At 30.9% G+C, this 22778-nt stretch overlaps 1 protein-coding gene and 1 long non-coding RNA gene across 2 annotated transcripts; one reads left to right on the top strand and one right to left on the bottom strand.

Annotated features, from left to right (window-relative positions):
- Positions 1–255: 255 nt before the first annotated feature.
- LOC105114889 (uncharacterized) lies at positions 256–22556 on the bottom strand. The gene is made up of 3 exons (XR_840236.1): positions 22494–22556; positions 17282–17288; positions 256–272 (listed from the first exon to the last, which is right to left on the bottom strand). It is a non-coding gene; the product is annotated as an uncharacterized LOC105114889 (long non-coding RNA).
- LOC105114888 (sodium-coupled neutral amino acid transporter 4-like) lies at positions 2032–3844 on the top strand. The gene has a single exon (XM_011011596.1). It carries the CDS (start codon positions 2282–2284, stop codon positions 3752–3754), a length of 1473 nt encoding a protein of 490 aa, XP_011009898.1. The 5' UTR covers positions 2032–2281; the 3' UTR covers positions 3755–3844.
- Positions 22557–22778: the final 222 nt, after the last annotated feature.

The raw sequence follows: 22778 nt of genomic DNA, 5'->3' as shown, positions 1-22778 counted from the left end.
ACACAAATCTTTTGTGCAGGTCATCCCATCATAGATCCTACCACTATGATTTCAAATTACATCAACTAATATAGATAAAAATAATACACTAGTTCTTAAATTTTTTTTTTCTAGGGATAATATTTTTATTCCCTCCTATACAAGCATGTTGTATTTTGCAACTTTTTTTAACCATGTTTGTCGTACAACATATAATAAAGTAAAATAGCCACTAATGATTGTTGGACTTTGATATCAATTAATATAGACCGGAGCAAAGGATAGATGAATTTGTTATATGTCAAAAAAACCATAAAGGCTATATGTATAGGGAGACAAAAAAAAAAAACTTAATGTTTATTTTTCACGGGCTTCACTTTTCAACAGGTTATTACAAACTTTTATATAGAAAAAACTTAAAAAACCTAATATTATTGATTAAAAAAACTAAGAAAAATATTACCTTCACAGAGAAAAAATTGAAGAAGAATTGAAATAAATAAAATAAAATAAAAACAAGAAAAAATAAAGTTAGCAAAGAAAAATATCTATTTTTCTAAAAAAGAAGCTTGTGCATCAATCTTTCAACAAAAACTGAAACTCTAAAATGGATGAAAAAACTTAGTAAAAAGAAACTAAGAAAAGCAAAAAAAAAAAAAAAGAGGGCTTGAAAGCTACTACAAGGTGTGTAGAACATCGTCCATTCAACCTCTATTTATACTGATTTTTTTAAAACTCAAACTATACAAAATGAATTATACTAATTACCATAATTAATTCACACCATTTTACCTTAATGATCTATCATAAAAAAATAAAAACCTAATGGTTTTTTTTATCTTAAAAACTACATTTTTTTCTTTAGAAAAAACTATTTAGGAAAAATGATTATATAGACTATTTATTCACAAACTAGTAAAAAACAATTATAATATAAAAAATTATTTTATAATAAACTAAAATTCAAGTTCAAAATAGATTGACAAAAAAACAAACTTAAACTTTGGAGGCTCTGATGCATATGTATAAGTTAAATCTCAATTACTTTGTTAAGGCTCATTTATGACTCTTTGACTTTTCACTTTATAAATTACAAAATATTTTTGTTTTTTTAAATGTAAGATAAAAGATTTTTAATTTCATAATAACATGTTAACTAAGGGTTTTTTAAGATCAATTACTTATTGACCCAATTTATTTTATTCATGTTAATGTTTTATATTAAATAAATTTTTGTGAAGAATAATTTCTAATAAAGTTTTAATTCTATAAATAAATAAATTTTATTTTTTTGACTCAAATATGCTCATCAACCATGTTTTTAAAATAAATTTTCAACAATTGTCTTAGATTTGGATCTTTAAATGCATGCAATGTTTTGTTTATTTTTTTTAATCTTTATTTTGTTTTGAACAAAAAAAATCAAGATCTTTATGGATTTAATTCTTTGATTTTTTATTGTCTTATTTTATATTTTAATTTTTGTTTTGAGTCTTTATTTTTTATGTTTTTAAGTCTTAATCTATGAAGAATGATTATATTTGACTAAAGAAGTGTATTATCCGTTAAAATGATGAATTTTGTTTTTATCATGAATAAGACTAGCAATGTGATAATGTTTTTCATTAATAAATAATATCTTAGATTATTTGAATGCTTTTATTTTAATTAAAGTTTCAATAAGTTGTATATATGTTTCATTATATGTTCATGATTAACAATAGAGAAGAATACTTATTTACTTTATGACTAGTTTATTCATCTAAAATAAAAGTTAATAATCTATATTAATTGTTTTGATTTTGACTGGGAAATAATTTTCTTTTTAAACTTCTAATTTTATTAAATTGTTCCATGTTAACAAAAATTATTTTCTTATAAAATAACCAAATGGAATAACTAATTATTAATTGCTCTAAACCCAAAAATAAGTAATATAAACATAAAGGTTGCCACGTAATTATTTCTGTGGGTTCTAGATGACGTGTTGTGAATCGTAATTATGCGCTAAAGAAAAAAGAAAAAAGAAAAAGAAAAAGAGAGGGAGATTTCCCGAACCACCAATAGCAAAACCTCATTCTCTTCAAACTCTCCCCTTTCTCTCTCGCTATACCGGTCTTCCTTTCAAATCAAGGGAAGAGAACGTTGACCCTGAGAGAGATCCAGGCCTCCCCTTCCCGCCCCCCCGCCCCTATCCAACACAACTGGTTTGCTGTTCAATACAACCCAATCTATTCCATCCATCCTGTAAGTCTTTCCATCTCATACATTTTCTTCAGTTTGTGTTGTGCTTGCATATACAATGGATAGCACTTACACAACCATATCAAATAACTCATACGTAGATTTACAAATACGCGATGATCCTCAAAACCCATTACCCCAAAGAAAAACCCACATCAAATTGCACCCTCTTCATGAAGTTGAGAATTTTATTGGCAATGGTCAAAGTCTTGACGACGACGATCAAGATGATTTTGACATTGATGATTATCCACTCGTTTCGAAAAAGAAAACAAGTAAAGACTCTGGTATTTACGGTGCCGTTTTTAATCTCACTACTTCGATTATTGGGGCTGGGATTATGGCCTTACCTGCTACAATGAAGGTTCTTGGATTGGTTTTGGGATTTGTTTTGATAATAATCATGGGTATTTTGTCTGAAATTAGTGTTGAATTGTTAGTTAGGTTTTCAGTTCGGTTTAAGGCTTCTTCTTATGGTGAAGTTGTTCGGTTTGCCTTGGGGAAACCTGCTAAGGTTTTGTCTGAAATTTGCATCATTGTGAACAATGCTGGTGTTTTGGTTGTGTATTTGATAATTATAGGTGATGTCATGTCAGGATCGCTCCATCATGTCGGGGTTTTCGACCAGTGGTTAGGAAATGGGTTTTGGGATCATAGGAAGTTGGTGATTTTGGTTGTTGTGGTGGTTTTTTTAGCACCCCTTTGTGCATTGGATAAGATTGATTCTTTGAGCTTGACTTCGGCTGCTTCTGTGGCTCTGGCTGTGGTTTTTGTTGTCGTATGTTTTATTGTTGCTTTTGTTAAGCTCATTGAAGGGAAAATCGAGGCCCCTAGAATGACACCTGATTTCGGTTCGAAGCAGGCTATTTTGGATTTGCTTGTGGTGATTCCGATCATGACAAACGCTTATGTTTGCCACTTCAATGTTCAGCCTATATACAATGAGCTTGAAGGACGATCGCCTCAGAAAATGAACAGGGTGGGCAGGATCACCACTGTTCTTTGCGTTGTGGTTTATGCTTCAACTGCGATATCAGGTTATTTACTTTTTGGCAAGGATACTGAATCTGATGTGTTGACCAATTTTGACAAGGACCTTGGAATTCGTTTTAGCTCCGCCTTGAATTATATTGTTAGGATTGGCTACATTCTTCATTTGGTTCTTGTTTTTCCTGTTGTTCATTTCTCTTTAAGACAAACAGTGGATGTCTTGGTGTTTGAGGGATCAGCTCCGCTTTCAGAGAGTAGGAAGAGATCTTTGGCCTTAACAGCTGTTCTATTGGCACTGATTTATTTTGGGTCTACTATGATTCCAAATATTTGGACTGCTTTCAAATTTACAGGGGCGACAACGGCAGTTTCATTAGGTTTTATATTCCCATCTCTTGTTGCATTGAGGTTAAGTCACAGTGGGGAGGATTTAAACGTTGGAGAGAAGTTTTTGTCATGGCTGATGTTAATATTGGCTATAATAGTTAGTATTGTTGGAGTGATTGGCAATATTTATAGCCTCAAAAGCGATTCTGAATGATTCTTAGTACTTTTCAGATTTGCTTTTGTTTAACTGTAAAACATTCTCAATTTTGAAAAAATAATGGGGGTGCCAATTTCTCTATTCTCATTTTGATCAGTGCCTGTTTGCTATGAACCATCAAGTCAACCCGGGGTTGACACTCTGCCTGGTACACCGTTTCAAGCTAAAGTCCCAGGTCCAGTTAGAAAGACCTCTGCGGCATACTCATTTTTAGATTTGGTTCAGCATTTCATTGGTTACTTCAGAGGATCACTTCTGTGGTTACCCACCATATGTAAGGTGATTGAAAATTACACAATTTTCGTGCAATCAGATCATTATTTAGCCCCTGACATTTCTTAATTAAGCTGTCTGTTTAAATGGTATAATTCTGCAAGAACACTTCTATTGTAATTTTTCAAGCTCTGGAGGAAGCTTTATTTCATCTCTTTGATATGTGAAACTTTGTTCTCTGTTAATTGTTGTGATTATAACATTCAACTCCTAGCCCTCTCTTATCATTTCTTTTTATCATGGATCCCACCATGCAGTCTTATCCTGCCTGAGCACGTTGCATGTCTTTCAAGTTCTTAACAACAACGAAGGAATGATAACCTCAGCTAATTCTGTTTGATATAATGTTTTGTTGACTGTAAGTGGCCTCTCCATTGTTTTGTGAAAAACAGCTTGAAGAAGAGCTAGCATTTGCACTCGGGTTTTCAGTTCAGTTCATGTAATATCCAATCTTGCCCTATCATTTGGTCTTTAAAATGAGCTGGATACTTCTTATATTGGCATTTCTTTCATTGTCATGTTTATCCCATTACAAAGATGGTATGTTGTTGGTAAATGAAAGAACAAAGGCATCGTATAACTATAGGGAGGTGCTTGCTCTAAACTTCAAAAGATATTTTGATTTGCCTTTGCCTAACCTAAACAAACTAGATGAAGAAAGGTAGGTTTGGTTATATAGTTTTTTTATTATGGTATTTAGGATGATAATTACATGATTTATAATGGAAATAAGAGATCAATTTTGAATGAAACTCTTTGATAAATTGAATACGCTATAAGAAATTCCTATTAGGATAAAAATGTTACACTTTTTGTGATTAAAAGTGGTAAGTCTGACTTGTTTCTCAATCAATTTTGGAAATGGAAGAACAACAAAGAAAACTCTCTAAAGAAGAAGAAGAAAAATTTTATATTATTTTCTAAAATATTATAAGCCTTCAAACTCATTAAAGCTTCAGTCACGCTAATCTGACTTGTTAAGGTATTTTGTAGTTGTTTAGCTCGAGTTTTTGTCATTGGATCATTTGAATGCCTATACACATTAGAATTAACACCATAAGAAAAAAAAAACTATATAACCAAACCTACCTTCATCTTCATATCAAATTGCTAGTTTTTTCGAGTTAAGAAGCTAAGGCTCATCATCTTTGTATCAATTGTATCAAAGCTAAGATTTTAGAATTGATTTGGGTCTTTGTATGTGGATGACATGAGATTAGAAATATTAAAGATTGTGGATTGAAACAAATTGTTTTCTTTGACTTGGATTGGAACAAGTTTTTCCTTGCTGATTTAGTAATTGTTTATATTTTTCATTGAAATTGTTATTTGAGTTGAAAGACATTTTTGTTTTGAGTTGTGAGAAATTGATATATTATGGTTGAAGAAAGAGATGAAGTTCGAAAGAGAGTCAGTTTGGAACAAGCGCATGTTATTAGGTTGTAATGATTTCATGATGAGATTTGAGAAGTAATGTCAAGAATTTATGATTATATAGATGCCCTCATGGAAATGAACAATTTGCAACCCTGTAAAAGTAGCTTTATAGGGTGTAATGAAATAATGTCATGGTTGCTAAATTGGAGTCAAATGGGAAGCGTGAGGCTAAATGAATTACAAAGGTCTATAAAAAAACAAATAAAGAATGTGAAGAATAGAGCTTCAGTTCAACACTAAAAGGATGCAAAACAAAAAAGAGGAACAATGATTATCATTCAAATAATTTGAAATTATTATTGATTACTACTTTCATATAATATTGTTTGTTGGAGGCAATTGTTGGTGAGGAAAAAGCTCCTAAGACTTAAAGAACCTAAGACTTAAACAAAAGCTCCAAAGACTTAAAGAATCTAAGAATTAAATAAGAGGCTAACGAAGTGGCTACTTGAACTTTATTGGAATGGAGGGTTTAGAATTTGAAATTTTAGTAGAGGATTCAATTGATAATGATTTGATTCCTCACAGTGCAGAACTAATTCCAGCCTTATAATTTATAGATTGGGTTGATGAAAACATGAACAATTTTATGAAAGATAATAACATATCAATTATTCTTGTTGGTGATTAGAGAATGAATTATCTTGAAGAGAGAAGGAATGATATAATTCATGCAATGAAAAAATGATTAGATTCGATTTCTTTTGTAATGTTTTTAATTATTCAGTTTTATGGCAACAAATATAACTCTTAATTTGATTGTTAGATTGAACTAAAAATTTACTTAGAGTTTTCAGATATATCATTTAATGTTGGGTTAAAGTTTTAGATAAATCAAAGTTCAATAAGACAACATAACATAGAATAAAAGCTATTGTATGAGTTATGTAATCTGGTTCCTTTTGATTTATGGACTTCTTGTTTGTTATGAATTCGTATTCTAGTGTATGGTTTTAACCATTCCATTCCTATTAATTTGGTAGTTATTTTAATTGATGAGAGGACTTTTATGGATGAGGTTAAAAAGGAAGAAATGATGAAAAAACTCCATGAACAATATTAATCTCATATTGAAAAGAAGATAACAAAGTATGTCAAACACGCTAATAAAAGGTGAAAAATGATTAGACTTGAGCTAGGAGATTTTGTTTGGATCCGTTTTAGCAAAGGTATATTTCTAAGCAAATGAAAGTCCAAATTGATACCAAAGTTGATAGACTATTGAAAGGGTGAATGATAATGTTTAAAAGGCTGACCTTTCTAGTGACTATAATGTTCAACTACTTTTAATGTAAAAGACTGTCATTTTACTTGAAAGATGTTGACAATTCTGATTTGAGGACAAATCAGTTTTAACCCAAGGGTGATGATATGTATCATAATTCTAACATGGAAAGTGATGGTTTTAATGAATATAGGTATTCAAATGGTCTAATGATGAGAGCTTAGGAGAAACAATTACAAGTTCCTTAACAAGTTAAATTAGCATGATAGAAGCTTCAATGAGTTTAAAGGCTTGTAAAACTTTTGAAAATAATATAAAATTTTCCAACTTCTCCTTTAGAGAGTTTTCTTCCTTGTTCTTCCATTAACAGACTTTAAAGAACAAATTAGACTTATCACTCATAATCACATAGAGTATGGTGTCTTTAACGTAATAGGAATTCTTTATGGCATTTTTAACTTATCAAAGAGTGTCATCCAGACTTTATCCTTTATTTCCATTACAAATCATGTAATTTCAGCCTACACACTGATTAGTACTTAAAAGTGTATTTTTATCATGGTTTTATATCATAATTTTGCACTTGAAATATCAATAACTCCTTAACTAAAATATGTTTTATAATAATGTATCTAATAATATAAGATACCTATAATTTGTGGTAAATGTCTATTTTTAATGCAGGCCTATCACATAAATGAAAGGATTGATTGATGACTTGAAGAATTTAAATTGCAAGGATAAAGAGATGGCCAAACTTAGAAAAGAGATGTCGGTGCAATCCAAACCGGAACACTGTTCGGTAATTGGGTCATATCTAGAGCTATATATCTCAAATTTAGATCCAATTTATATGGATGGAAAGGTAAGACATAGGTCTACAACTTTCATATGGAGCCCAAGATCTAAAAAGGCCATTATCAAGTCCAAATTGTAGCAACAACAAAGAAGCCCGAATCTGTCTTCCAGCCCGAGCACTGTTCGGTATTTTGGCCATATCTGGAGTTCTAGAAGTCCAAATGAGCTGACGTTTTTACACAAGAAAGCTGAGACAATTGCCTACAACTTTCATGTTTACAACTGGCTCCAATTTGGACGTTATCAATGACGTTTTGGGCAGACAAGAGAAGATAAGGATTGTCACCAAGTCAAAAGTTGGCCACCCACTTATCAATTAGTCATCAAATCAATAGTTCCCAATTTTGGCCTATAAAAGGAGGCATTTGCCATGCATTTAGGCATCTTGGTTTCCAGATCAAGATCATGCTCTTCCTTTCTCTCTTTGTATTCTTTGTAATGTTTATGCTTTACTTTCATTAATATCAAGTTTATGCCTTTCATTTCCTTTTCTTTACTTAGTTAACTTTTATGTTCTTATTTTGTTTATCTATTTTGCTTTCTTTCATTATGTCTAGCTAAGTTAGTTATGTCAAGGTGAAAAGGTTACACTAATGGTGTAAGAATAAGTATAATGTAAACTTAATATGGACTTTAATGTTTAATACTAACATGTTTTATATTTGTTATCTTGTTCACTCTTTAATACTTTGCTTGTTAAATGACTAATCTTGATTTATGTTGTATAACACTTGGTACAACAAATGCTTGGCACTTTCATAGCCCATAATGTATGGTATAACCGACACCTGAGCTATGAAAGGAACTTGATTTGTTGTTAACATAAGTTATAATCATGAATGCTTGACGAGATTTACAAGTATTAGCATTAATTGAATAAGATGACTAATGTAATCATGTTAACAATCTATAATCTGATTGGAACCTCCTTTGTGTGTGGTTTCCAATTCAATAATAAGAGTTTATACTATACTTGTTTGATATACCATTAGTGGAACCTCTAACCTTGACATTTGTTATTATAATTGTTTAATCGTTACATTAATATTCCATCTCAAAGTTCTCATCTTCTTCTTCTTCTTCTCCTTCTTTTTTCATTATTATTATTATTATTATTATTATTATTATTATTATTGTTATTGTTATTGTTATTGTTATTATTGTTATTACTATTGTTGTTGTTGTTGTTATTATTATTATTATTATTATTGTTGTTGTTGTTGTATTATTGTTATTTATAATTTGTACAATTAACCTCCCTGTGGTTCGACCCCGGTCTTGCCAGGTTATTTATTACTTCGACACTCCTGCACTTGAGAGAAGACAATAATCTTTTCGTCGTGTCACACACCATAAGAAAAAACCATATAACTGAACCTACCTTTCTTTATTTTCATATTAAATTGCTAGTATATTTAGCTTAAAAAGCTAAGGCATATCACATTGTCGCATTTAGGTGAAGGGAATCATTTGCCGATTATATAATAGGTATCCTGCAAGTTGGTTGTCGACTAAGGGAAAAGGTCTATCCTTACTTGTTTCCCATTTATAAGTAGTCTAGTCCACTAGCCATACATCTTTTTATCTACTTAAAAAGGAATTCAAATTCAAGAATTCGAGATGCTATAAAAAGCATACTTTGAAAGAGTGAACACCAAGACATTAATTGGATGATATAGTGACTAGTTTTTTCAAGATAAGATGAGTACCTAAGGGAATAAGTTAAGGTAACTGAAGGGCTAATTAACAAAAACTTGTGTCTAATCCCACGTATTATGTGTGACCTACTAGGATCTTAACAAGCTTTATTATAGTGCAAAAACAATTTTGTTCATTTAAATTTGATAAATGGCAATCCACTCGTCTAAGCTATAAGGGAGATAAACATTAGATATCATTTAAGGAAAATAAAAATGTACAGGTAAAGACATTGAATGTTTTAACATGTATAAAAACATTAATACTAGAAAAACAAACAAACAAATAAACAATTTATGTAAAATGACAAGTTCATCTTCATTCAACTTCATATAGTAAAGGTAGAAATGAAAGAAAAAGGTACAGAAGAAAAGACTTGCATTGCTTCTTTATCATTCCCCTGTAGACTAGACATGAAAAGTTTTTTTTGTGAAGTTGTGTGATGCATCTTTGGATAACACAAATTAATTTTTGTCATGTAAAAGGTTATTTTAGTGAAGAAATCTTTGTCCCATTAAAAAGGGTAGGGTTAAGCAAAAAGAACAAAACAAAAAACTAATTAAAATCAGAAAACTAAGAAAAATTTAACCAAGGAAACTGAATTGTGAAAAAAATGATTAATTTTTTTTTTTTAAAAAATATGGTTTGGTTTGGTTTTGATTTTAAAAGGCTGAAATTGAATAAACCAAACCAAATCAGACTAGTTCAAATTGAACTAAACAAAGTTAAAAAAAAACCAAGGGTATAAATACTAAAGTTTCTTTTCTTCTAACCTTAAGTAGAACTAGCCGCTTTTAAGACTCTCTTTATCTTTCTCACTCTTCCAATCTCTTTGTATCTCAATATATGTCTTTCAATCTCTTAGTCTTTTTCTTCCGTTCTCTTTTGTTTGCCCATTTTTATCTAACATATATCTCAAAGATAAAACATCCCCCATTCTTCTTCCAATGCTTTTAGCCTCTATTTTCATTTCCATGTTTCTAAGACCTGAAACCCAACTGATTATAAGAAAAATTTTAACCTATCCAACTAATTAATCATATCATGGGTGTGAAGATTTCAGAATAAAAATAGTTATTATTATAATTTTAAAACGTAACTTAGAGATAGAACTAGGTAAGGCCATGACTATAAGTCAGGGTGACCATTGATATTGTTATAGTTTTAAAATTTAACTTTAGGAGTGACCTAAGAGTTTAACTCTAGGGGTGACCTAAGACAAGGCCTCGATCAAAAGTTGGGTTGACCATTGACTAGGTCAATGTAAAAATAAAAATAATTATTATTATAATTTTAAAATCTAACTCACTAGTCAGTTGGGCTAAGCCCAGGTCAAGTTAACCATTAACCCTGGTTAACATAAGGACAAAAGTGTTTATTATCATAGTTTTAAAATTGATTTAAAAGTTGATCGAGGGTAAGGCCCATATCATTGGGTTAAATTGACCATTGACCTAAGTTAACATAAGGATAAAAATGATTATCACTACAGTTTTAAAACTTAACTTAGGGGTCGATCTAGAGTCAGGCTCAATTTGGGTTAACTATTATACCGAGTCAATGTAAGAATAAAAATAATTATTATCATATTTTAAAAATTCAACTTGGGATTTGACCCTGTGTAAAGCCTGGTTCACGAATCAAGTTGACCATTGACCTGAGTCGATGTAAGGATAAAAATAGTAATTATCATAATTTTAAAATTTGACTAGGTGGTTGACCCAAGGTAAGGTCTAGGTAACGGATTGAGATGGTTAACCTGAGTTGACTCAAGATAACATAAAAATAAAATAGGTATTATCATAGTCTTAAAACTTAACTTGGGGGTTAATTTAGGACAAGGCTTAAGTCATGGTTCGGGAGGGTCAATTTCAGTTGATTTGGATCATGAGTTAGGTGGGTTAACTTGAGTTGACCTAAATTAAAAGCAAAAAACAAAATAACCTTATTTTGACCAAAAACATTCTATGGGTTTTTTACTTGTGTTTTATCTTGGGTTGACGGGGTCACAGATCAACTCATGGTAAGGCCTAGGTCACGGTTCGGGATGGTCAACCTAAGTTGACTCAAGGCAAGTGATTAGTACTTAAAAGTGCATTTTTATCATGGTTTTATATCATCATTTTGCACTTGAAGTATCAATAACTCCTTAACTAAAACATGTTTTATAATAATATATCTAATAATATAAGATACCTTTAATTTATGGTAAATATTCATTTTAAATGCAGGCCTATCACATAAATGAAAATATTGATTGATGACTTTAAGAACTTAAATTGCAAAGGCAAAGAGATGGTCAAACTTAGAAAAGAGATGTCGGTGCAATTCAAACCGGAACCCAGTTCGGTAATTGGGTCATATCTGGAGCTACTGATCTCAGATTTAGGTCCAATTTATATGGATGGAAAGGGAAGACATAGACCTACAACTTTCATATGGAGCCCAAGATCTAAAAAGGCCATTATCAAGTCGAAATAGAAGCAACAACAAAGAAGCCCGAATCTGTCTTCCAGCCCGAGCACTGTTCGGTATTTTGGCCATATCTGGAGTTCTAGAAGTCCAAATGAGCTGAATTTATTAAAAGTGACAATAGATTCGACACCCGACATCACACCAATCAATTATTACTTTCCTAATGAATCTCTACTTTCTCTTAGTTCAATGCCTTGGTTTGCTAAACATATCAATTTTCTTACTTCAGGATTTTTGCCAGCTCATTGGAATACTGAAGATAAAAGAAATTTTTTGAGCAATGTGTAAAATTTTTATTGGGATGACCCTTACTTATTCAATTATTGTCTTGATCAAATATTTCAAATATGCATTCCCGACAATGAGGTAAGTGATTTTATTAAATTTTGTCACTCTAAGACACGTGGGGATCATTTCTCATCAAAGAAGAGGATTGTAGAAATCTTACAGAGTGGATTTTACTAGCCCATCATTTTCAAGGAGTCACATGCATTCCGTAAAAACTATGAAAATTGTCAAAAGGTGGGATTTATTTCAAAACATAGAGAGTCTTTAGATAATCTTCTATTGACACTTAAGTCTCATCATAGTCGAAATACGCATAATGTAATTCATGACTTATGAACCCATTTTCAAAAAGAACATGCTTGGCATAGTCTTGGAAATCTGACTAAAAAAGACCATGTTTGCCAGTTTTTAAGAAAACTGGATGGGAAGCCTATCCCCGACCCATAGAGGGCGTTTAAGCTGTTCTTGGACATAAAACCAAGGGAAGATGTGAGCCACAATCACAATTGCAATTTGAATCTTCATTTGTGAATTTTTGTGTCTTTTGGTTTTATTATTGTCTTTTGTTATTTCTTATTTTTGTTTTAGTGTGTTTCAGGTTTGTTGGTGTTTGTTATTTCAGGTGATATCTTCTATACTCTATCTTTCTACCTTAAAACATTGAGGACAATGTCTCGTTTTGGTTGGGGGGAGAGGGTAGTAGTTGATAAAAAAAAAATAATTTTTTTTTTCATTTCATAAAGCATGTGCATAATTGTTGTTACTAGGATGGTAGAGTAAAGGAGTTCTTTTGTTAAAGTGACTCTTGAGACGCATCTTAGTAACCATTCTTAACAAGGTCTATTATAATACTTCCTGAAATATTCAGGTTTACAAACTCTCGTATTGTTACCACTTAATTCTGCTCATATACTTATTTAACATGTATTCTTAAACCTTAATTTACACACACACACTTTAACATATGATTGTGGGTTGCATATTGGATTATTACATTATTTATGTTCTTTTGTTAAAGGTAACAACTAAGGGAAAGGGATTGTATATAATTAAAAAGAAAAAAGGAAAAACATGAAAAAAAAAATTAAAAAAAAATGATGATAATAAAAATGTAGATAAGTTTGGTTTCGTAGCCTCCCTAACCTAAGCAATTAAGCCCAAAGGGGTGTTTTAACACCTAATACCCTAAAGTCAACTGACTTGGGAGCTATTGGCCCAACGCTTGTTACATGGGTTCAGGAGAAAAGCTTAAGGGAATCAAACATTGCACTATCTACATATCAGTATCTGCGACCTGAGTTACTAAGCTCGTAGGGGTGTCTTAACACCTAATGCCCCAAGACCAACTGGTCTGAGAGTCATTAGCTGAAAGCTCGTTACATGGGTTAAAGATGCATGATGTTTTTAAATTATATGTATATAGATTTTTTAAAAGAAAAAAAAAGATAAAAATAATAATCCCAACCCAAGGAAGTTAACCTTAAATATTAGAACAAAAATTTTGTTTTCTTCCAAGAAAAGCCCCATAATTATGTGTTGATACATTTAGCACAAAAGAAAGGTTTATTAATATCTTGTTAAGAGGTATTGAGCAGATATATAAATTTAAAGAGAGTTTGTTTATCTGGATAGATTAATGGAAGTTAAATGATGAATACCTTGCTTTGTGAAATTTGCAAATTGTTTTAACGCTTTGATTACTAGGGACTAGTAATAAGCTGGTTGGGGGGTGTGATTAGTACTTAAAAATGCATTTTTATCATGGTTTTATATCATCATTTTGCACTTGAAGTATCAATAACTCCTTAACTAAAGCATGTTTTATAATAATATATCTAATAATATAAGATACCTTTAATTTATGGTAAATGTTCATTTTAAATGCAAGCCTATCACATAAATGAAAATATTGATTGATGACTTTAAGAACTTAAATTGCAAAGGCAAAGATAAATGAAAGGATTGATTGATGACTTGAAGAACTTAAATTGCAAGGATAAAGAGATGGCCAAACTTAGAAAAGAGATGTCGGTGCAATCCAAACCGGAACACTGTTCGGTAAATGGGTCATATCTGGAGCTATATATCTCAGATTTAGGTCCAATTTATATGGATGGAAAGGTAAGACATAGGCCTACAACTTTCATATGGAGCCCAAGATCTAAAAAGGCCATTATCAAGTCCAAATTGTAGCAACAATAAAGAAGCCCGAATCTGTCTTCCAGCCCGAGCACTGTTCGGTATTTTGGCCATATCTGGAGTTCTAGAAGTCCAAATGAGCTGAATTGTTTACACAAGAAAGCTGAGACAATTGTCTACAACTTTCATGTTTACACCTGGCTCCAATTTGGACGTTATCAATGACGTTTTGGGCAGACAAGAGAAGATAAGGATTGTCACCAAGTCAAAAGTTGGCCACCCACTTATCAATTAGTCATCAAATCAATAGTTCCCAATTTTGGCCTATAAAAGGAGGCATTTGCCATGCATTTAGGCATCTTGGTTTCCAGATCAAGATCATTCTCTTCCTTTCTCTCTTTGTATTTTTTATGCTTTGTTTTCATTAATATTAAGTTTATGCCTTTCATTTCCTTTCCTTTACTTAGTTAGCTTTTATGTTCTTATTTTGTTTATCTATTTTTATTTCTTTCATTATGTCTAGCTAAGTTAATTATGTCAAGGTGAAAAGGTTACACTAATGGTGTAAGAATAAGTATAGTGTAAACTTAATATGGAATTTAATGTTTGATACTAACATGTTTTATATTTGTTATCTTGTACACTCTTTAATACTTTGCTTGTTAAATGACTAATCTTGATTTATGTTGTATAACACTTGGTCCAACAAATGCTTGGCACTTTCATAGCCCATAATGTATGGTATAACCGACATCTGAGCTATGAAAGGAACTTGATTTGTTGTTAACATAAGTTATAATCATGAATGCTTGACGAGATTTACAAGTATTAGCATTAATCGAATAAGATGACTAATGTAATCATGTTAACAATATATAAGCTGATTGGAACCTCCTTTGTGTGTGGTTTCCAATTCAATAATAAGAGTTTATACTATACTTGTTTGATATACCATTAGTGGAACCTCTAACCTTGACATTTGTTATTATTATTGCTTAATCCTTACATTAATATTTCATCTCCAAGTTCTCATCATCTTCTTGTTCTTCTCTTTCTTTATTATTATTATTATTACTACTACTAGTATTACTACTACTACTACTACTACTACTACTACTACTACTACTACTATTATTATTAATATTATTGTTGTTGTTGTTGTTGTTGTTGTTGTTGTTATTGTTGTTGTATTATTGTTATTTATAATTTGTACAATTAACCTCCCTATGGTTCGACCCCGGTCTTGCCGGGTTATTTATTACTTCGACACTCCTGCACTTGGGAGAAGACATCAATCTTTTCGTCGTGTCAGCAAGATAAAAATAAAATGGGTATTATCATAGTCTTAAAACTCAAGTTGGAGGTCAACTTGGGTAAGTCCTGAGTCACGAGTCAGAAGGGTCAACTCGGGTTGATCCAGGTTTTGGGTTAGGAGAGTTAACCTGAGGTGACCCAAATTAAAAAAAAAACAAAGCAACCTTTTTTTGATAAAAAAATCATTGGGTTTTTTACCCGTGTTTTATCTTGGTTCAATCGGGTCACAAATCGACCCGAGTTTTTAATCGGTCAAATTGTATCAACATTTTCTCTATTTTTTATTAAACCCGAACTGGTCCAAGCCTTAGGTTGATTGGGTCCTATGTAGTGTTTACCAAACACAAAATAAGACAAATTATTTAATTGAGTCCAAAGCACACCAAACATGAGACAATTATTTACTTTGTCAAATTCTATCTTGTCTTGTCCAATCAATATTATTCTATTAAGACACTAAGAACATAAAAATTAGCGTCTCAATAATGTCCAACATGCCAAACAAAATCTATGACCCTGGTCTTGACTCGGGTAAACTCTTAAATTAGGTTTTAAAATTATAATAATAAATAATTTTGCCCTTACGAGAAAATGATCAACCCGACCCTTAACCCGGGTAAGATGACCAAAAGATTGATGTCTTTTTCCAAGTGCAAGAGTGTCAAAGTAATAAATAATCTGGCAAGACCGAGGTCAAATCACAGGGAGGTTGATTGTATAAATTATAAAAGACAATAACACAACAACAACAAATCCATAATAATAACAATAATACTAGTAAATACTAATACTAATACTAATATTAATATTATTATTAATAATAATATTAATAATAATTATAACATAGCAACAACAAATCTATAACAACAACAATAATAATACTAAATAATAATAATAATAATAATAATAATAATAATAATAATAATAAAGAGGACGAGGAGGAGGAGGAGGAAGAGGAGGAAGAAGAAGAAGATAAGATTAATGTCAGGATTAAACAATGATAATAATAAATGTCAAGGTTAGAGGATCAACTAATGGTATGTCAAACAAGAATAATATAAACTCTTATTATTCAATTAGAAACCACACATAAAGAAGGTTCCAATCAAATTATAAATTATTAACATGATTACATTAGTTATCTTATTCGATTAATGCTAATACTTGTAAATGTTGTTAGACATTCATGATTATAACTTATGTTAACAACAAATCAAGTTCCTTTCATAGCATAGGTATCAGTTATACCATATGGTTTGTGTTATGAAAGTGTCAAGCATTTGTTGTACCAAGTGTTATATAACATAAATCTAGATTAGTCATTTAACAAGTAAAATATTAAAGAGTTAACAAGATAACAAATACAAAACATGTTAGCATCAAACATTAAAGTCATGTTAAATTTATACTATACTTATTCTTACATCATTAGTATAACCTTTTCACCTTAATATAATAAACTTAATTAAACATAATGAAAGAAAGAAACATAAATAAATAAAATAAGAACATAAATAAGATAAAAGTTAACTAAGTAAAGGAAAGAAAATAAAAGGCATAAACTTGATATTAATGAAAGCAAAACTTAGACAATACAAAGATACAAAGAGAGAAAGCAAGAGCATGATCTTGATTTGGAGACCAAGATGCCTAAACACATGGCAAATGCCTTCTTTTATAGGCCAAAATTAGGAACTATTAATTTGATGACTAATTGATGAGTGGGTGACCAACTTTTGACCTGGTGACAATCTTTATCTTCTCATGTATGCCCAAAACGTTAGTAATAACATCAGAATTGGAACCACTTGAGACATGAAAGTTGTAGGAAATTGTCTCAGCTTTCAAAAAAAAAAAAAACATGGAGGTCATTCAAACTTCAGAACTCCAGATATAGGCCAAATATTAAATAGTGTTCGGGCTGCAGGACAAATTCAGACTTCTTTGTTGTTGCTATAATTTGATCTTGAAAATGACCTTCTTAAAACCAGACCTCCACATAAAAGTTGTAGGCCTATGTCTTACCTTTCCATCCATATAAAGTAGACCTAAATTCAAGATCTACAGCTCCAAATATGACCCAATTACCGAATAGTGTTCTGATTTGGACTGCACCAATATCTCTTTTCTAAGTTTGGCCATCTTTTTGTCCTTTCAATTTCAATTCTTAAATTCATCAATCAATTCTTTCATTTATGTAATAGGCTTGCATTTAAAATAAACATTTACCACAAATTAAAGGTATCTTAAATTCATCAATCAATCCTTTCATTTATGTGATAGGCCATCATTTAAAATAAACATTTACCATAAATTAAAGGTATCTTATATTATTAGATATGTTATTATAAAATATGCTTTAGTTAAGGAGTTATTGATACTTCAAGTGCAAAATGATAATATAAAATCTTGATAAAAATGTACTTTTAAGTACTAATCACACTCCTAACCAGCTTATTACTACTCCCTAGTAATCAAAGCATTAAAATAAAAAAAGAATTTGCAAATTCCACAAAGCATGGTATTCATCATTCAACTTCCATTAATCTATCTAGATAAATAAGCTCTCATTAAATTTATATATTTGCTCAATACCTTTTAAACAAGATATTAATAAACCTTTCTTTTATGCTCAATATATCAATATATAGAAATGGGGCTTTACTTGGAAGAAAACAAAATTTTTGTTCTAATGTTTAAGGTTAACTTCCTTGGGTTGAGATTTTTTTTCTTTTTTTTTTTAAAATATATACATGTAACTTAAAACACAATGCATCTTTAACCCATCTAATGAGATTTCGGCTAATAACTCCCGGACTAGTGGGTCTTAGGGCATTAGGTGTTGAGACACCCCTACAAGCTTATTAACTCGGATTGCAAATACTGATACGTAGATAGTACAATATTTGATTCCTTTAAGCTTTTCTCCTCAACCCATGTAACAAGCATTGATCCAATAGCTCCCAAGTCAGTTGACTTTAGGGTATTAGGTGTTAAAATAATCTTTCGGGCTTCATTACTTAGGTTAGGGAGGCTACAAAACCAAACTTATCTATATTTTTATTATTATTATTATTTTTGCTTCTTTTTTTTCAAATTATATACTGTCCATTTCCCTTAGCTATTACCTTTAACAAAAGAACATAACAAATATAATAATCTAATGTGCAACCCATAATCATATGTTAAAGTGTGTGTGTGTGTGTGAAAATTATGGTTTAAGAATACATATTAAATGAGTATATGAGTAGAATTAAGTGATAATAATGCGAGAGTTTGTAAACGTGAATATTTTAAGAAGTATTATGATAGACCTTGTTATGAATATTGTAAATATCCATTGAAAAATGTTAACCAAAATACGTCGTAAGAGTAAATAAAATTCTTCCTTACTCTGTCATCTTAGTAACAATAGTTTGCAAATGGTTTATGAAAAAAAAAACACAGTTAGTTTTTTTTTTTTAATATCAACAACTACCCTCTCCCCCCAACCAAAACAAGACATTGTCCTCAATGTCCTAAGGTAGAAAGATTGAGTATAGAAGACATCACTTGAAACACCGAACACTGATAAACCTGAAACACACTTAAACAAATATAAAAAAATAGCAAAACACAAATATTATTCTATTAATAAAACCAAAAGGCACAAGTTTTCACAAACTACGACTCAAATCATAGTTGTGATTGTGGCTCATATCTTCCCTTGGTTTTATGTCTAAAGACACCTTAAACGCCCTCTATGGGTCGGGGATTGCTTCCTATCCAGTTTTTTAAAAAACCAGCAAATAAGATCTTTTTTAGTCAGATTCCCAAGACTATATCGACCATGTTCTTTATGGAATAGTGGCTTTAAATCATGAATTGCATGATACACATCTCTACTAGGATGCGTCTCAAGAATTAATACAAGATTATTTAAAGACTCCTTACTCAAGCCATCCTTAACAAATTGTATTTTATTTTAATGGTTTATAGATACCATTCCTAAAAAATGACATTGTGTATTACAAGTTCATTTAGCACATCAATGATAGACTTTCAGTCGTTTTGCATGACATTTCTTTGCAAAAGTGCTTTTACCTGTTCAAGGCATGTGTGAAATGAAGGAATTAGACGACTCACCTAATAATCAGACCTTTGCTTCAATCAGCCATTGAATATCTTCAGGAATTCCATGATTTATTAACAACCCCAATCTTATACATCTAACAAGGTAAATTTTTGTAATCACATTCTAAGGCAAAGTAGGAAAATACTTTTTCAATTTTTCAAGAGTGGTCCATTTTCAAATGAGAATTGGAAGAGAGATTCGAAGAATTGCATAAATATATATACATATATCAGTTATTATGAGAAACTGAAAGAACCGACTTAAGTCACGAAGTATCGTTGTCCACCATTTGACCGGGGTGAGAGAAACTAGCAAAAATCACTCAAAAAGAAACACAAAAACAATGTGAGGAAAAAAATCACTCTTTATATACAGGATCACCCAATTCAATAGAGTCATTTTCAATTAAAAATCATCAAAGTAAACTTTCAAACGATGTCCATTTACCTTTAAAACATTGTCATTCTTTGAATTCTCGATATCACAGGCCCCATATGGATACACATGTTTTATAATAAAAGGACCGCTCCATCTTGATCTTAGTTTTTCAGAAAATAAATGGAGTTGAGAATTATAAAATAAGAATTTTTGACCAATATTGAATGTTTTTCTCAGTATTTTCTTGTCATAAAACTCTTTGATTCTTGCTTGATGAATTTTTGAATTTTCATATGCATCATTTCTTATTCCTCAAGCTTATTTATTTGTAATTTTCGTAGTTGACTAGCATCATCAAGATTTAAATTGAAAGCTTTAATAGCCCAATAAGCTTTATGTTCAAGTTCCACAGGCAAATGACAAGGTTTTCCATAAACTAGTCTATAAGGTGACATACCTAATGATATTTTATACACAGTTCGATAAGCCTAAAGTGTATCATTAAGTCTTAAAGACCAGTCTTTCCTATTAGAGTTCACTGTTTTCTCTAAAATTTGTTTGATCTTCCTATTAGGAAGCTCTACTTGTTTAAGGGTGATAAAGGGTGGCAACTTTATGTGTGATTCCATATTTCTTCATTAAAGACTCAAATGGCTTGTTGCAGAAATATATTCTACCATCATTTATCATGGCTCAAGGGATTCCAAATCGACTCAAAATATTTTCTTTTAAAAACTTTGTCACTGTTTTATGATCATTGTTTCGACTTGGAATTACCTCTATCAATTTTGAAACATAATCTACTACGACTAATATGTACAAAAAACTAAAATAATAGAGGAAATGGACCTATGAAATTACCCCAACAGTCAAAGATCTTAATGACAAGAATAGTATTTAAAGGCATTATATGACGTTTTAAAATAGATCCCAACTTTTGATAATTTTCATAAGTCTTGCAGAATGCATGTGAGTCCTTGAACATTGTGGGCCACTAAAATCCACTTTGTAAGATTTTTGCAATTGTCTTTCTTGATGAGAAATGACCCCTACATGTCTTAGAATAATAAAATTTAATGACACTACTTACTTAATTGCCAGGAATGCATCTTCAAAATATTTGATCAGGATAATATTTGAATAAATAAGGGTCATCCCAATAAACGTTTTTCACTTCGTTCAAGAACTTTCTTTTATCTTGGGTACTCTAATGAGTTGGAAATTGTCTTGATATAAGAAAATTGACAATATTAGCAAACCAAGACATTGTAGAGACAAAAAGTCAAGATTCATTAGGAAAGTAGTCATCGATTGGTGTGATGTCAATTTTTGAATCTGTTGTCAATCTTGACAAATGATCTGTGATAACATTTTCAGTCCTTTCTTGTCTTTGATTGTGATATCAAATTCTTAAAGTAACAAAATCCATCGCACCAATCTAGCTTTAGAATCTTTCTTAGAAAAAAGATATTTTAATGTTGCATAATCACTAAAAATAACAATAGGTGAGCCAACAAGATAAGACCTGAATTTTTCACATACAAATACTATTGCAAGTAATTCTTTTTCAGTGGTGATGTAATTCATTTGAGTAATACTTAAAGTTTTACTTGTATACTAAATCATATAAGGTTTCTTATCTTTTCTTTGTTACAAAACAACACCTAGGACATAATCACTAGCGTCACACATTATTTCGAAAGGTAATAACCACTCAGGAGGTTGAATGACAAGAGCAAAAGTAAGCAAGTTTTTAAGTTTAACAAAGGCTTTTTCACAATGTTCAAACCATTCAAAAATATTATCCTTAATTAGAAGGTTACTTAAGGGCTTAGATATTACACTAAAATCTTTGATGAACCTATCTCTTTACACCTGCTCAAAACCTTTTCTAAGTTAGTCAAACAATCATCAAATGAATCGCTAAAAATAAAAAAATCATCTATAAAAATCTCAAGAAAATGTTCAACCATATCACTAAATATACTAAGCATGCATCTTTGAAATGTGGCTGGTGCATTACATAATCCAAAAGGCATCATTCGATATGCAAAAGTACCAAACGGACATGTGAAAGTAGTCTTGTCTTGATCTTCCAATGCAATTTCAATTTGGTTGTAACCTAAATAGCCATCTAGAAAACAATAAAATTCATGACCTGCAACTCTTTCTAGGATTTGATCCATAAAAGGTAAGAGAAAATAACCTTTTTTAGTCATTGAACTAAGTTTTCTATAGTCAATGCACATGCACCAACCAGTAACAATCCTAGTGGGAATTAACTCATTGTTCTCATTTGTTATCACATTGACTCAAGACTTCTTGGGTACAACTTAGGTAGGACTTACCCATTTGCTGTCAGAAATAGGATAAATGACTGCATTATCTAAAAGCTTAATGACTTCATTTTTCACTACTTCTTTCATATTAGGATTAAGCCTTTGTTGCATTTCCTTGGAGGGTTTAACATTTTCCTCCAAATAAATTATGTGTGTGAAAATCAAAGGACTAATTCCTTTTATAGAATTCTAAATCATTTCACTTAGTAAGTTTCTATACCAAGGCTCAATCCAATTAAGTCCGTAGCGTTTACCAATTTCATCATATCCCCTCTTTGTTTTGTGTTTTGAGATTCAAATCTTATTATTATGTTATTATATCATTCCCTTTTTTCTTTCATTTCTATTCTACAATGGCCTGGATAAAGGGTTGCGATCCCGTGAGGGTGAGCTAACTCCAAAAACCCATCCTCAGCTCGGATAATTAAAATATATAATATATCAATTTTAATGAAATCCAATTTGTGGTTATGTTTCTGTAGG

Source organism: Populus euphratica, unplaced genomic scaffold (assembly GCF_000495115.2).
Source record: "Populus euphratica unplaced genomic scaffold, PopEup_1.0 scaffold953.1, whole genome shotgun sequence".
Classification (NCBI taxonomy): domain Eukaryota; kingdom Viridiplantae; phylum Streptophyta; class Magnoliopsida; order Malpighiales; family Salicaceae; genus Populus; species Populus euphratica.
The sequence above is the reverse complement of the archived record's forward strand: the minus strand, read 5'-3'. Positions and strand labels throughout refer to the sequence as shown.